General features: G+C 38.8%; 2 protein-coding genes across 2 annotated transcripts; both read left to right on the forward strand.

The window, feature by feature from the left end:
• The first annotated feature begins 1,432 nt into the window (after positions 1-1,432).
• Positions 1,433-2,392, forward strand: LOC133763942 (putative olfactory receptor 10D4). The gene has a single exon (XM_062197623.1). It carries the CDS (start codon positions 1,433-1,435, stop codon positions 2,390-2,392), a length of 960 nt encoding a protein of 319 aa, XP_062053607.1.
• Positions 2,393-14,630: 12,238 nt separating this feature from the next.
• Positions 14,631-15,556, forward strand: LOC133763943 (olfactory receptor 10N1-like). The gene is given in 2 exon segments (XM_062197624.1): positions 14,631-15,393; positions 15,396-15,556. Coding segments are annotated over 2 exon segments (924 nt in total).
• The last annotated feature ends 2,484 nt before the right edge of the window (positions 15,557-18,040 follow it).

Below are 18,040 nucleotides of genomic sequence, written 5' to 3' on the forward strand. Positions count from 1 at the left end.
AATGAGTTATAGCAACTAGAGCATGGAGGGGAAAATCTCATTAGCAGTCTTATAGGAAAATAAAAGAGAATTTTTCATGTAAATATTAAAAGAACTTGTGGAAGTGGTAATGGGGAATTATTAACCTAACTGTTGTAGAAAGTTGCAGATCTGTCTGGATTTGCTCTGTTGACATTGGATGGAGTTATTACCTCTGTGTGGGAAGAAAGGAGGGAAGGGAGGAAGGTCTGCAGCCTAATTGCTCCCTCTGTTCTACACTCCTGAGTCAGGGATCCCTGGGGAATAGGCTCCTAAAGGAAGCCAAGGAGATTTATTCTCTCACTGTGGAGGTGATTCCTGCACTTTCCTTCTGGGCTCAGAGACACTGCTGGGTCTACAGGCAGGAGTGGCTGCGTCTGAGCAAGAAGAGCACCCAGCATTTCTGTCCTTGGAGCCTGGTTCATCTGTTCATGTCTCTCCTAACGGGACAGGGCAGGTGGTGATGGGACCTAGGGTTTCAGCCTCAGTCAGCCATACTTGCCTACAATTTCTAAGCACCTCTTCTCTGGAGCACTTTCCCCTCCTCACCCTCCCAGGGTGATGTGCACTAGAGGAAGGTGGGGAGAATGTGAGAGCTGGCTGTATTTGAGTTTGGACTAATGCCGACCAACTGGACTCCATGGCATTTTCTTAAGGTTTTATCTGATTAAGGAAGCTTAGCCTTGAAAACCTCTAGGGCGATGGCGCATCTTCAGCCAAATTCCAGTCAAATTGCTGGAGAGACATTAATTCTGTACTGAAATATGATGCCTGTTTTAATATTGGTGATTGTTCATGATGCATATTGTCTTTCTTTGTATCCACTAGACAATTCTCAGTTGCTCCAGCTGCCAATGGAGAAAATGATTTCATAAATCAATCACATCAATAGGTAACTCCACAACTGCTCCAAATCAACCTAAAATAACTTTGTGGAACAAAAACTCATTAAAATCAGAATATCAGTATCTTGGATAGTTTTTTTTTTTAATCCAGGGTATGTAGAAGCAGAGACTACACTAGGTACTTACATGAATTAAAGTGTTCATCCTCATCAGAACTACATACAATAGGGTACTATTTACAGAGACTCAGCAAGATTTGGAGATTTTTTTCCAAAGTTGTCTGAAGTCAGAAATGACATTTAAACACTGATAGAATCAACTGTAAGGTTGCTGCCACCTCTAGTGTTATCTGTGTCTTTAATTTTGAGGCAACAGATGGACAAAGAAACGACGCACTTAAGGTCACATGTTAATTAGTGTCGGAATAGAGCTGGCTCCTGCTAGGAAGTTCCTGAGAGCATATAGGTATTATCAGATTGCAGCAGAATCTATGCAGGCATTTAGTTTTTTGGGAGAAGGTCAGCTTGGTGAGACCATTCTGGGATCTTGCAGGATGAACTAGACTGAAGATGAGGAACCACACACCAATAACCGAGTTTCTTCTGAGGGGAATCCCTCACACAGAGGGACTGGAACATGTGCTCTTCATGGTATTTTTGGCCTTCTATCTGCTCAGTCTGCCAGGGAACCTGTTCATACTGCTGGCCATCTTCACGTCCTCCAACCTGCACACCCCCATGTACTTCTTCCTGGGAAACCTGTCAGTGCTTGATATCTTTTTCTCTTCAGTGAGTTCCCCCAAAATGATGCTCTGCCTCATGGGGCAAGACTGCACCATCTCCTTCCAGGGCTGTGCCTCCCAGCTGTTCTTTTACCACTTCCTGGGCTGCACCGAGTGCTTTCTCTACACTGTGATGGCCTATGACCGCTTTGCAGCCATCTGCCACCCCCTGCGATACACAGTGATCATGAACCACCAGGTATGTGCCTTCATGACCCTTGGCACGTGGTTGGGGAGCTGCCTGCATGCATCTGTCCTCACATACCTCATCTTTAAGTTACCCTACTGTGGCCCCAACGAGGTGGACAATTTTTTCTGTGATATTCCGGTGGTGCTGACCCTGGCCTGTGCTGACATCTCTCTAGCCCAGACAGTGAGTTTCACCAATGTGGGCATTGTTGCCCTCACATGTTTTCTTCTGATCCTTGCTTCATACACTCGCATTGTCCTCTCCATACTGAAAATCAGCTCCTCGGAAGGCAGGCGCAGAGCCTTCTCAACCTGCAGTGCCCATCTCACTTCCATCCTGTTATTCTATGGACCAGTGGCCCTCATTTATCTCCGCCCTGCCTCCAGTCCTTGGCTGGATTCTGTGGTTCAGGTGTTGAATAATATTGTTACCCCTTCCCTGAATCCTTTGATATATTCCTTGAGAAACAAGGATGTCAAGTTGGCTCTGAGAAAGGCACTGATGCAAGGAGTTCCTACTGGTGAAGAACAGCCTTCATGTTGCTCTCTGTCTCTGTAGTTTTGCCTCACATTTATCTGGAGACAATTAGTTTCTTACCCTGGATATGATTACTAAATGATGTTTGAGACAAACAGGTGAGATCAAGTTGACTCTGGTGTGGTTTATGGCTATGCTCATGTGTTTGTTCAATTTCTAATTCAACAAAACCTTTCTTAAACGTTTCCTTGATACCATGTATAATTCTATGCACTTTACAAATGCTGAATACTTAATTAATATAATAATCTTATTATGTAACTATTATTATTATCCCAGTTTACTGAGGAAGACATTAGTGCACTGAGAGTTAGGGCACTTTTGCTGTGCCACAGAGCTAGGAAGTTGATGAACTAGGACTAAGGCCAGAGGGTTTGGATCTTGTGCTGCTGCTACCTGTTTTCTGAGAATCGTAACATAAATATTGAGTTCTAATGGAAACTTCCTTTCAATTTACATGGGATTCTTCACCATTTTGCCAAAAGACCTTGCAGTTCATTTGATTTTCTCCACATATTTCTGAAATTTTTTATTTAATATTTTGATGGAATACATGTGTTTTAGTCTGATATAAAGAATTCTTGGATGGACATTCTCTTTGTCTTTTTGTAAATTTGCTTTATTATGCTCTTAAACCTGTCTATATGAATTACATTAAATTTGTTCACCTTGTATAAATTAAAAAAGTTATAAAGAAAAAAAGTAAAAACTATGCATGAATTTAAAATTTTTTATGTGTGCCAAAGTAAATATCTGTTTTTTTCCAGGAACTTTTTGAAATGCCATCATCCTGTTCTAAGGGTTTCCTTTTTTTTCACAGAATGTATAATAAAGCTCTTTTTATATCAGTGGACATAGGTCTATCTTATTCTTTCATGTGGCTGAAGAAGTCTACTGTATGAAATACCCATACACTATATGGGCAATTCCTGTTAATGGACATTTTGAAGATTGTTCTTGCATTTCTTCATATTAGTGTTTGTGTATGTATTTGTTTTCCTATAGTCTTCTAGCCTATTGTATAGAAAGGAAAACCAATTTTATGTTCTTTAAAAAAAGCTTCTGGAATTAAAAAGAAGTGTTGAGTTGACTCCTTTGAATGTAAATACATTGGAAAGCTTATGTCTTTTAATATTCTCTTCCTATAGAGAATAGAACCTAAGTGAGGAAAAATTAAAAATAAGAGTTGGGAATAGAAGCAGGTCACAGGCTTATACTATAGGTCCTTCAAATGATTTACAAATTATGCAGTGTCAGAATCACAAGATCAAGATGTAGACACAATACCATATTAATGGGCTGAAGACCAGTATGGGGCTCCCAAGAAGAAGGAACACATAACTGCTTTCCATTACACCACAGTGAGACAATATGATGTATGTCTTCAAGATATCAGAGAAAATTAGCATGCATTTCAATTCAACATGCAATATTTGATAAGATACTTCAGTTCCATCTTATTATCACTTATCTGTAAGGGCTTTTAGTACCCTCACTGTTATTTATTTTTAGGTAAGCTTTCATTTCTGATTAACTGTGTGGTTATTTGGTTGCTATATGGGTTTTGCAACAATAATTATGGGTTGTTTGGTTATTTGATATTGTGTCATTAACACTATCTTTGTTTTTACCTTTTCTTAAGTAGTTGTAATGTAATTTCCACTCAGAAACTTACTGATTGTCTTTTGACTGGGTATTAGGGAGTGAAAGGAATAAAGTAGAAAATTTAATGCTGAGGTTCTTTCATTGTGCTCCTTAGGCCATAGCCTAGAGTATGAAAGATCTAAGCATAGATGTCAAGGTTTCTTGAAGCAAAATAAACATCTTTTTAATTCTTATTTAGTACAAATCTTTTGAAGTATCTTCATACAGATCTCTTACAGATACCCTGATCTTGATGGTGAACTATCTCAATAAACCCATATTAAGCTGAAAATTTTGTAAGTCAGAAGTGAATTTAGTCCATATAAGCTCTAAACATCATAGCTTAACAATACCATACATTATAGAATATTGGTTGTTTCTGCTAAAGATGGCAGGACTCACTGGTTACTGTGACTCACTTCTGCCTACATCATGAGAAAGCATTGAACTGTATGTTGCTATTCAGGGAAAAGTTCAAAATTCAAAATTTCAAGTATAGTTTATACTAAATAAAGTGGGGTAAAATTGTGTCTTTGCAAAAATTAATGAAAAGAAAAGAAGGGAAGGAAGGAGGAAGGCTGGGTGAGGGAGAGGATGAGGGAGGGAAATATGGTTATCGTCCTAGAATCATACGTATGAAATACATTGAATCTTTTCTCTTTATATTAATAAAAAGAAAAAATATAAAATTGTCCTAGAGTGAATTGTTCATGCACATTAGCATTTCCATCTTCTTGGTCTGATAAATCATATGGTCTAAAGATTGCAATCGATATTACCTATCGGAAATATTTGAGATCTTTTTAAAAAAGATTTATTTTATTTATTTGAAAGACAGAGTTACAGAGAGATGTAGAGACAGAGAGAGAGGTCTTCCATCCGCTGGTTCACTCCCCATATGGCCAGCCACAACAGCTGGAGCTATGCCGATCTGAAGCCAGGAGCCAGGAGTTTCTTCCGGGTCTCCCACATGGGTGCAGGGGCCCAAGGAGTTGGTCCATCTTATACTGTTTTTCCAGGCCATAGCAGAGAGCTGGATCAGAAGAGGAGCAGCTTTGTGTAGAGCTGGTGCCCATATGGGATGCCTGAGCTTCAGGCCAGTGCTTTAACCGGCTGTGCCACAGCACCAGCCCCAATAGTTGAGATCTCATGTAAGTGCAAGTATCCCTAAATAAATTCCAGGAAGGAAACAAGAATATATCTAGGCAAAAAAAAAAAAATCGGCTTTTCTTAGGCACTCCATGTGAGCAAGATCATATGATACTTGACTATATCCAGGGGAAATACAATCATTCTGTCAAAGAGACATCTGCATCTCCATGTTTATTACAACACTAATCACAATAGTCAAGAAATGGAAGAAAACTAGGGGTCTATCCATTGATGAATGATTAAAGAAAATGTGGCATATATCCACAATGAACTACTACTCAACCATAAAAAGATGAAATCTTATCACCTGCAACTGAAGAGTTGGTAGATGGAACTGCAAGCTATTAAGTTAAGTAAAATAAGCTATTGGTTTTTTAATTCTTTTACAGTGTTGCCAACTTTTGTCCTTGTTTGTTGTGTACATGCTGCTTCTTTGCTTTTTTTTTTTTTTTTAGGCTTAAGCAGAGTTGAATGTATTTGTTTTTTCTTTCTTTATGATCCACAGCAAACTACCCGAAACATAGTAAGGGTAAAATGATTGCTGTTGTGAATGTGGGAGTAAGCAAAGTACATGCTAAAATTTAGACTTAAAAGTGGAAAAAAGAGTAGATGGAGAAAATGATGTTCTAACTGAAATAGATTTAGCAATTATTTTAGTAATAACCAAACTAGATCTTTGTTCTTTGGAATTGATTTCTTAGTCAATAAACATATACAATCCAAGTGTTTTTGTTTTGGATGGTAAGAAAGTCACAAGTGTAACTATCAATGTGGCATATCACCCTGAATAATATTTTAATGCAATCTAAATGGAACAGGAAAATTGTTTTTCAAGAAAGAATTAAATTCAGATGTTATTTATTTTAAAAATTGAAAAACTGTAAATCAAACCATTGGCATGCCAAGAACTGTCTGTTTTAGGCATTACATAACGAATTCAGACTAGAAACCAAGCTAAACATCTTACATGGTGACATAAACAGCTTTAATTTCAGGTAGGAATAATGCAAGCCATCAAAAAAAGGACTTATTTTTGTTTGCAATTATGTTAGAAGATGCTGGCCATTGCTTAAGAACAACAATTGTCATCAATTACAAGGAAATATACTCCTGACAAACCAAAAGCATAAATGAGGGCTAAGGGGAACAAGGTGGATGAAATTTAAGTGTCTAAATCTCTAACGATCAGTAAAAGATGATCTCATTTTTTTAAAGATTTATCTATTTACTTGAAAAGATTACAGAGAGGGGGAGAGACAGAGAGAGAGAGAGCACGATTTTCCTTCTGCTGGTTCATTCCACAGATGGCCACAGTGGCTGGGGCTGGGACAGGCCGAAGCCAGGAATCAGGAGCTTCATCCTGGTCTTCCATGTGGGTGTCAGGAGCCCAAACACTTGGGCCATCTTCTGCTACTTTCCCTGGCTATCAGCAGGGAGGCGGATCAGAACTGGAGCAGCCAGAACAAACTGATGCCCGTATGGGATGCTGTTGTGGTAGGCAATAGCTTTACCCACTATGCCTCAATGCCAGTCTCAAGGATGTATCTTATTTATCCAGACAGTCAAAACATGGTAGGGAGAACTCGGAACCAGATTCTTGTATTAGAACCAAGTGGATTCTGTCCTGAAATTAAATCAGCATATTTAAGAATTTTAAAAATTGTGTTTATTTGAGAGAAAGATCTCCCATCCACTGGTTCATTCCCCAATGTCTACAATGGCTGGAGCTGGGCCAGGATCCAGAAACTCAGTCCAGGTCTCCCATGTGAATGGTAGAGGCTTAATTACTTGAGCTTTCACTCACTGCTCTGCAGGGTGCACATTGACAGGAAGTTGGAATCTGGAGCACAGCCAGGACTCACACCCAGAGATTGTAATATGGGATGATGGAGTCCTAAGCAACTTCTGAAACACCAGAGCAAACATCTGGCAAGATCTCTGAGTTTAGATTAGAAGATCCTGGAAATCTATTTCAACCTCCAGGGGTAAGAGTTGTGTAATCTTCAGAAAATGATAACTTTTCTGAGTCCAGATTATCATTTGTAAAATGAACTAATCCTAACCTATCCTCTGTGAATATGGTAATAATCTGACAAAAAAAAAGGTGTTTGCCATATTAGACATTATCTAAATGCTAGTTCAACTCTCCTTCGTGAGCTGGTCTGGTTGGATCCTCAGAATGAGAAAGATATAGGCCATTTAGATTTCCATATAAAACAAAATATTTTTCAAAAATAATTATGATTTCCTATACTTTTTATAAATCTAGTATTATTTTTATATTTTATTTTGTTTTGGATTTTGTTAAACACTGTTTCCCCAGAGTTACTCATGGTTTAAAAAAAAATCATCCAACAGACAAAAGAATAAAAAGGCTATCCCTTATCCTAAAATTGAGAAGGGAAGGTGGGAAACACTAAAGGAAGATAAAGGAAAAATTCTAACAATGAAGTTAAAATGATGAGGTCATAATTAATGTTTCATCCAATTTCAAGTAATAATAAACACCCAGGAGGACAGCACTGTGGCATAGCTGGTAAAGCTACTGCCTCAATGCCAGCATCTGATATGGGCGCAGGTTCGAGTCCCAGCTGCTCTTCTTCTGGTCCAGCTCTCTGCTGTAGCCCTGGGAAAGTCCTTGGGCCCTTGCACCCATGTGGGAGGCTTGGAGGAGACTCCTGGCTTCGGATGGGCACAGCTCTGGCCATTGCGGCCAATTGGGGAGTGAACCTGTAGATGGATGACCTCTCTCTCTGCCTCTCCTTTCTCTGTGTAACTCTGACTTTCAAATAAATAAATAAATCTTCTAAAAAAATAAAAAATAAACACTGCAGGAACCCATCACATGCCAGGAAATTCATAAATGCTTCTTTATTTGTCTGTCAAAATCACTCCTTGAGATGCTACTAAAGCTCCATTTAAAAAATTACATCTGTTTTGTTCCGAGAAGACACCTGACCTGAACTCATACAGCTAATGAGAAACAGGTTGTTCACATCAGCACCTTCTCTGGTGTGGAAGCTTCAAGGTGGGTTCTCTTCTCATTAAATTACAGATTCTTCCAGAATCACAAGCTATAAGAGAAACAGCAGGAACTAGAAAAATGACATTCAGACCAAATGCCTTAGGCCAATAGAGAACAAAATGAATGGATGGGATATCTACACAAAACAGAAAAATGGGTGGTCACAGGGGATTCACAAGCAGTTTGACTCTCAATTCCTTTAATGATTACCTTGACTATTGAGGACTGTGCGGAAACTTCTAAGCTCTCTCAGCACCAGGCATCTAATTGCTCCCTAAGCTCAGAGGGCTGCCGCTTGCTCAGTGCCGGGGGATACATCATGCACGGGGCTCCAGAGCCACCGTGATTCACTTCCACAGCTACCAAGGTAGCAGATAATTTCACCTCTGCTGACACTGAGGAAATAACCTTGGGTGTGGGGCTGCCAATCGGTGTGCAGCATCATCTCTGTAATTCTGAAGGAAAGAGGCCCTTAGGGGTCTGCAGCTGGAGAACCCAGCACAATTCCCCACACATGAGGGAAGAGAAGTGTTAGGGATGGAGAGCTCCGTAAACCTATGTAGCAAACTGAGGCTAAAGGGACAGAAAGGAAAACATTTGCTTTTCCTTCTTTGAGCCAGCTATGACCCTGGTGACCAGGTAGGTGCTTAGCACTTTCCCCCTGTATCAACTTTCACTTTTTAACCTTCCCTCTAGAAATCTGTGTAGCAAGGATTAGTGGAGAAAGCACCGAAATTCATGTTCTTGCTCATTACTGACATTTGGTATGTTCATTCATTGGAATATTTCCTATTTTCTACACATTTTAAAAACCTGTGAGATGCAAGATTTGATAAAAATTTTGAAGGCAGGAAAAATCCAATTTTTTTCTTTTTAAATTTAATATATTTTATTAAAAGTGATTCTGACAGGAAAAACATAGTAAAATAGTGCCTTTGGTATCTACTTTGAAATTATAAGAAGGAATTTCAAAAATAGTAAATAAAATCTTAATCTGAAATTTTGTTACTTTATGAGTTTTTTTTCAGGACTACAAACCTCATTTAATTTTTTATTAGTAATTTTATTTTTATTCTAGTTAAAATATTTTTAGGATATAGAAATTGAACACATTTATTTGGTACCATATTCTGTTTTATACTTTGTATAATGTCCAATCAAGGTGAATACCTCTATCTCCTCAAAAATTTAACATTTCTTTATGACAAAAACATCCAAAATCATGTCTTTTTTTCTTTTTTTCTATTTAACATTTTCTTTATTTTTTTTAAATAGAACATTTTTAATGTACATTATAGTCAAAGGTTTAATGGCTCTATTAAATAAAGGGTTCAACAAATATAAAGTAAAAGCAGACCATGGTCTATCAGAAAAATGGCCAAGGGCTGTAAACAACAATCACATGAAAAGATATTCAATTTCATTCACATAAAGAGGTATTTTTTTGTTTTGAATTTTCATCTTACAGAAAGCCATGTTTATACTGCCTTAGAATCAACAACAATGTGACTCGTTTTCCCTGTGCATCACTGATACCATTTGTTAGCATTTCTATTTTGCTGTGTTTTAGATGGTTTGGAGGAGAGCTTACCTGGAGGGTACAGGGGCTGCAGGAGGCACTTAAATCAGGGCTCTCAGTGTTCATCATCACTTGTTTTTGTTCCTCAGCAGAATTCAGAGGGCACCTACATGGATCCCCAGGGGATATGTTTAACCACTTCACTAAAACTGCAAGTTATTTGACATTAGCTATACTCATGCCCACATTAAGTCAATACATTACAAGAGTGCTTTTCTTGTAATTTTTTTTTTAATTATTATTTGACAGGCAGAGTTAGTGAGAAAGAGGGACAGAGAGAAAGGTCTTCCTTCCATTGGTTCACCCCTCAATGGCTGCTACGGCTGGCGCTGCGACAATTTGAAGCCAGGAGCCAGGTGCTTCCTCTTGGTCTCCCATGTGGGTGCAGGGGCCCGAGCACTTGGGCCATCCTCCACTGCCTTCCTGGGCCACAGCAGAGAGCTGGACTGGAATAGGAGCAACCAGGACTAGAACTTGGCACCCATATTGGATGCTGGCGCTGCAGGCGGAGGATTAACCAAGTGAGCCATGGTGCCGTCCCCACAAGAATACTTTTATTCTTGCCCAGAGTGAGAGTAAACAATGGTTGCTGGGTAACTGAAATATGTGACAGCTTATTAGATGTCTCAAACTGCATTTCCTATTTAATCTACCTAACAACTTTGTATGAGAGAGATACATAAACTGAAGGCATAGCTAAGTCCAAAAATCAGTCAGCAAGATCCTAGACTTAAAACCAAATATGAGCCTGCGCCGCCTTAGCTCAATAGGCTAATCCTCCGCCTGCAGCGCAGGCACACCAGGTTCTAGTCCTGGTAGGGGCACCGGATTCTGTCCCAGTTGCTCCTTTTCCAGTCCAGCTCTCTGCTATGTCCCGGGAGTGCAGTGGAGGATGGCCCAGGTCCTTGGGCCCTGCCGAATGGGAGACCAGGAGAAGCACCTGGATCCTGCCTTCGGAGCAGCATGGTGCGCTGGCCGCAGTGGCCATTGGGGGGTGAACCAACGGAAAAGGAAGACCTTTCTCTCTGTCTCTCTTTATCACTGTCCACTCTGCCTGTCAAAAAAAAAAAAAAAATGACTGGCTTAAGAAACTTGTGTTGGGGTGAGCATTTGGTTCAGTGCTTAAGATACTGCTTAGGTCCTGATTCTGCTTCTAATTCAATTTCCTGCTAGTGCACACCTGAGGAGGCAGCAGGTGTTTTCAATTAGCTGGGTCCCTGCGACCCATACAGGAAAGTCAGATTGAATTCTAGCTTCCTGATTTCAGCCTGGCCAAGTACCCACTGTGCAGGCATGAACCAGAGATGGAGAATCTGTCTCTCTCTGTTTCTGCACATTCAACAATTAACATAAAAATTTAAAAAAGAATCTTGCTTTCTGAATCAGCGTTCCTGAATTGCCTCCTCTGTTCCAGACAACGATAGACTGCTCTGTGCCTTTCAAGGTTATTCATAAATATCATTATATTCAGTCATCACAGCAATTCTGCAAGGGAACTGTTATCTCAGTTCACCAAAAATAAGCATTTAGTGAGTACTCATTAAATACCAAGTATAGTTATAAGAATATCCCACATTTTCAGCAGCATTTTCCTATTTACTGCATCTTTATTTCCAACAACTAACAAATTCTTTTTATATTTATCTCCATATATTCTTAGTATAAAAGTCACATATCCGATTTCATCTTTTTCTGTACCATATTATTGAAAGTATTTTCCCTAGGAGTAAATTAAAATAACTGCCTAGTGGTTGCTCTATTTTCTTTTCTGATTCATTTGGCCTAACTGAAATTGTTCAGAAACTACCATGCCTACCACCGCAAAGAAACAACTAATCTAGAGCACAGGAACCACCCAGTGGCCATGCACTCTTTCTTCAACAACTTCAGCACAGATACAAACTGAACTCAAGGGCAGATCATGCTCCACAGGAGACAGACAAAAACAGCCTGGGAAAGAAAGTGAAAAATGAGTACTGACTTTTTTCCAGTAAGAGATCCAAAAGGACCCAAAGACTCAGAGACCCAAAATAATAAACACATTCTCTATAGATTTGATACCTTGGGGTGGTAGTAAGGTAAATGGGTTATTGGTATATATTGTGATAATACTGTTCTGCATTAAATTACCCAATGCACAAAGACACATGCTCTAAATGGTCTACCTGTGACTGTATGAATAATTTCTGTCCTATTTCAGGTATTATTGCATTAATTTCTTTTGACATCCTTTTCGCTTTCTTACTTTCTCCTTTTCCTTTTACTCATGGAGATACATTATTTTTCCTTAGCATTTTACCTTTACCTAACATTTACATTCCTTTTTCTCCGGTGAGGGAAATTATTATATAACACCGATTATGAAGATGTCCAGATCTTCTTCAATCTTTTCTAGGTCAGCAATTCAATGCTTTTCACTTTGATGCATATTTAAATTCCTTGTGTCAGGCATGGAATCTGAAGTCTTAGGCAGCATTTGTTGAACCCATTGTTTTCTGGGATTAATGTTGAAATATTAATCTAAATACAATAGGATTCATTTCAGAGTATTTAAAAAATTGATTGATTCAAATAATGAATACTTGACTCCATGAGTGATGGGTGCATCTAGTATTGGGTGTACCCCTTTGTTAGTATTTCCTGAATCTGACAGTTGCAGTGATGAGCAAGAATAGACATGGTTTTATTAGGGAACTTCTAATCAAAGTGTAGCTATCAGTCACCTCTAACCTTTCCTTCATGCAGTCATCTAGAAATACTGAAATGCCATCTATTCAACAGATCTTATGGTGATGCTACCATTTACAGGGCTAATTAGTCTGTTCTCGGGGACCATGCAGTCCAATAGACTCTGGAGTCAATTTCATCAAAATTTCTTATGTGTATATGGATAACATTAATTTATATAACAACTTCAAATGTTTTAGAAGATGAAATTAGCTTCAAAAGAAAATCAGAAAACTTGACCAAGCGTTACAATTAGAAATCAGAGCAATTATTTTTACACAGGTTCATATACTTTGTGTATCTTTAAAAAACAGATCACAAAGCAACAATGAAATTGAAAACATCATCTCTTCTTGTGTGATTTACACGAAACTTCAGATGCAAGCATTGAAACAGACATCAGGCCACGGTGTACCCTAGAGGTAATTTCATATTCTGAGCTTATTCAGTTACAATTTTCCATGGAAATGAAATATACAGGATGGCGACTGTCAGAAAAGATGGTAGGGAATAATGGAGAGTTGCTAATAAATAAGCATAAAGTTTGAATATTTCCAAGATAAAGTTCTTGAGATCTGTTTCAAAATATTGTAACTATAGTTAGTATTTTATTATATACCAAAAATATTTTTTACTTCTATACATTATATTGGTTTTGATGATTGTTTACAGGTCTGAATAGGATTTTGTTTTTTCTTCTTACTATTTGTTGAACTCTACTTAGTGTAGGGTGAATCTTATGAGTATAAAGTAAACTGAAAGTAGACCATTGTAAAAATTGAGAGAGGGATTAGGAGTGGAAGGAGGAAGAAGGGAGGGAGTATGGACAGGAGAGAGGGTAGGTTGGGAAGTATCACTATGTTTCTAAATCTGTACACGTAAAATGCATGGCATTTGTAAACCTTAAATAAAATAAAAGGAAAATCTTTAGAGAAAGTAGATCTCAGGGCTGTCAAGTGGCACAGAGGGTTCAGCAGCTGCTTGCAGTGCCAGCATCCCAGAGTGCTGGTTCAAGTCCCTACTGCTGCACTTCCCATGCAGTTTCCTGCTAATATGCCTGGAAATGTAGCAGAACATGACCCTAGTACTTGGGTCCCTGCTTCTCCAGAGGGAGACTTGGATGGAATTCCAGGCACCTGGCCTCAGCCTGGCTTAGTCCTGGATGTCGTGGCCATTTGAGGAGTGAGCCAGTGGATGGAAGAGCTCTTTCTCTGGCTTTTCTTCTCTCCATGTGTCACACTGCCTTTCAAATAAATAAATAAATAAATATTTTAAAAGGAAGATTTCACTTTAGACATCCTTACCACAATAAATGTTTTAATAAACATTTTAAGCAGGAAATACATAAAAGTTGCATAACTCACATATTTTAGTTTCATTGCTCTAATGATTAAAAACTTCTATTTGTTAACAGATTAAAAATCTCAAAGCTGAACATTTATAGGATGGTATTTCACTAAAAATGACAGTGTATATCATGTGACTTTGCTACTAAGCTCTAAGCAATGTAAAACACTGTAATAATAACCTAATCTGACACTGTTGATTACTTTTCAGGCAAAAGAAACATTGTCAGGTAAGTAAATGTTCAAACTAATGAATATAACTAATTGGAATGATTAATAAACCTCAAACATAATGCTCATTTCACTCTATCATATTGTTTTGTTCTGGCGAGAGCTATAGACGCCCAACGTGAACTTTGATGAAGATTCAGGACATTTGACCACATCTTTAGTAACACAGACAGTGTGTGAAAAGAAATCAGGAGGGTCAGGCTTCCAGGGTGATTTATAACCAGGCAATGATTGCTATATAATGGATCATGAACAATAATTAAGTTATACTTAACTGTTTATAGTGAGGCCTTTGCTGTATTAACTATCCAATATTTTGCTATGTAATATTTCATTTTGCTTCATGTTTGTATTGATGGAGGGCTATGATGCCCTGAGATATGAAGGCCTATGTGTGTTTACTGGCCCCTATTTGTCTATGTAAGAATTTTTAATTATCCACCACCTTTACGTTCAAAGTTTGATGAAAATGAATGTATGTATTGTGTCTCTTACAGTGAGTCTCCATGTTCATGTTTACACACCTTTTATGAAAATCTAGACCGCCTTTCTAACATGAGGAATCACACACTGCTGAATGAGTTCATTCTGCTGGGAATACCTCAGACAGCAGGACTGGAATCTCTGCTCTTCGTTGTCTTCTCGCTCATCTACCTCTTCACCCTGCTTGGAAATTTACTCATCCTTATAGCAATCATCTCTTCCTCTACCCTTCACACCCCCATGTATTTCTTCTTGGGACTCCTGTCGATTTTTGACATGCTGTTCCCATCCGTCACCTGCCCCAAGATGCTCTGCTATCTCTCTGGCCAGAGCCGAGCCATCCCTTCTGAAGGATGTGTGGCACAACTTTTCTTCTATCACTTTCTGGGCTCCACTGAAGGCTGCCTCTACTCTGTTATGGCCTATGACTGCTTCGTTGCCATCTGTCACCCACTGAGGTACATGCTCATCATGAAACCTGGAGTTTGTATGACCTTGGTCTTGGTAGCCTGGGTGGTGGGTGGCCTCCAGGCCACCACCTTGACCTTCTTTACCTTTCAGGTAACCTACTGTGGCCCCAATCAGGTGGGCCACTTCTTCTGCGACATTCCTGCTATTTTACCTCTGGCTTGTACTGACAGCTCCCTGGCCCAGACAGTGGGGTCCACTAATGTTGGCTTTCTGGCATTAATGCTTTTATTCACAGTTTTTGTCTCCTATACATGCATTGCAATTGCCATTTTGAGAATTTGTTCAGCAGAGGGGAGGCAGAAAGCTTTCTCTACTTGCAGTGCCCACCTCACTGCAATCCTCTGTGCCTATGGACCTGAAATCATCATTACCTGTAGCCCACACCCAATCCCTTGCTTGGTGCCATGGTGCAAATACTAAACAACATTGTGTCACCAATGCTGAACTCCTTAATTTATTCCTTAAGGAACAAAGAAGTGAAAGGATCCCTGAAAAGAGTATTCCAAAATGCTGTACTTATCATTTGAAAATAAAATACAGATAACATAATATTTTAACAATGTATTGTCCAATCCAAAAAAGAAAGATTTCATATGCTTTCCCTGATCTGGGATAACTAATGGAGTACCCAAAATGTAATGTGTTGGAGTGAAAAGGACATGTTGAGATTTCATGATTGTTGCAGCCATTGTCTCTTCTGTTGAAGAACAGTGTTTTCTTCTTTATACTATTTGTTGAACTCTTAGCGTAAGGTTAACCTTATGAGTATTAAGTAAACTGAAAATAGATATTTGTAAAAATTAAGAGAGGGAATAGGAGAGGGAGGAGGAAACAGGGTTGGAGAATGGGTGGGAGTGAGGGTAGGGTGGGAGGATCACTATGTTTGTAAAGCTGTATATATGAAGTACATGAAATATATATAACCTAAATAAAATTTTAAAAAATGGGTTGTCTGTTGACATTATCCTGCTATTTCCTCCACTCAAACAAACAAACAAACAGAAAACACTTCATCTGAAAGCATTGTATTTTGTATGTGTAATGAGATTTTCTATGTTAGTGTGCCTGAGACTCCATGAAGAAACTCTGTAACTAATATTATCTGAAAAAACTCAACAACAATAACAAAAACCAATCCAGTTGAGAAATGGGCAAAGGACTTTAATTGACAATTCACAAAAGAAGAAATATAAATGGCCAACAAATATATGAAAAAATTACTCAACATTACTAGCAATCAGTTAAATGCATATCAAAATCATAATGAGTTATCACCTAACCCCTCTCCAAGTGGCTAAAATCCAAAACACAGGGAGTAACAAATGCTGGTGAGGATGTAGACAAAGGGTAACATTGATACATTGTTGGTGGGAATGTAAATTAGTGCACCCACTGTAGAAAACAGTGTGAAGATTTCTTTAAAAACTATAAATAGACTTGTCATGTGACCCAGCAATCATAATACTGGGTATATACCCAAAATACTTGAATACAATGTGTCAAAGAGATACCTGCACCTCCATTTTTACAGCAGCACTGTTTATAACAGCCAAAACTTGGAACCAACCACGGTGTCCATTATCAGATGAATAGAAAAAGAAAATGTGGTATCTATACACAATGCAATATCATTCAGTTATAAAAAAGAATGAAATTTTACCATGTACAGCAAAATGGATGCAACTGGAGGACACCATTGACGCTTTTCATATCACTGGTGCTTAATTGTTTAATATGGTGTTGACAGAGAAAAGTTTGTGAAATGCACCTAAAGTAACCCTCAGAGCATTTACCTGGTGTCATAATCTTCAGTTAACATTTATTGAATCCTTGTTATTTATTAGGCACAATGCAATGGCTCTGAGTGTTTTGTTAACAATAATTATGCATATTTATGGATTATAGTGTCGTAAATCATTACATGTATATATAGCATGCTGACAAAATCAGGATAATGAGCATCTCTCTTTCTTTGACATTACTTTAAGATTAGACCTTTGGTGCTCAGTTCTTTTATTTTCCCATTAAATAAAATATTTTCCCATAAAATAGAACATAGGTTACTTTGAGCTACAGTCTCCCTACTACGCTCTGCAATCTAGGAATCCATTCCTCTGAATCAACTCTGATTTGGTACCCATTACTCAAATTCATTCTATCACCATGCCCACCCTCCCAGACTGTATTAATCACTATTCTGTGCTCATAGTAGATTTTTTAGCCTCCACTTATGAGGGAGAACATGTAGTATTCATCATTCTTTGCCTGGCTTGTGTTACTTAACATGGTGCCCTCTAGTTCCACCCATTTTGCTGCAAATGACAGAATTTCTTTCCTTCTATGACTGAATGCTATTCCATTGTGCATCTATACTGTATTTCCTTTTCCATTCAGACTTCAGTCCCATGAGTGTTTTCTCAGGAATGTCTTCCTCCACCCTCAAGGAACCTCAGTGGATCATACAGGTCATGGTGTAAATACACTATTGATATGGCAGAGAAACAGGAGTGAGCTACTCAGGATACAAACACTCTGCCATTGAACTTTTCTTCCTAATTCCTAACACACAGCAATTAGTTTATTTGAATAATGCCTCTCTTCTCTATTACTAGATTGTGAGCTTTTTGGAGGTAGTGGCCATGGGTAATTCTTGGTCTCCAGAACAAAGCAGCTGTGGCACATGATGGTAGTTTCTAATTAACTTTTTTGACAGGCAGAGTTAGACAGTGAGAGAGAGAGAGAGAGAAAGGTTTTTCTTCCATTGGTTCACCCCCCAAATGGCCGTTATAGCCGGTGGTGCTCCCATCTGAAGCCAGGAGCCAGTTGCCTCCTTCTGGTCTCCCATACAGATGTAGGGGCCCAAGCACTTAGGCTGTGGGGGGCTCCAATCGAAAAGGAAACAAAGTTGCTAAGCCTTTGCTCAAGTTTGCTGCACTTCCGCATTTCAGCGACTCAGTGTTTCCAACAATCCAAGATGGCCCCTGGGGGAGGTACCTAGCCTGACAGGAGAC

This window comes from Lepus europaeus, chromosome 7 (genome assembly GCF_033115175.1).
Source record: "Lepus europaeus isolate LE1 chromosome 7, mLepTim1.pri, whole genome shotgun sequence".
Lineage (NCBI taxonomy): Eukaryota > Metazoa > Chordata > Mammalia > Lagomorpha > Leporidae > Lepus > Lepus europaeus.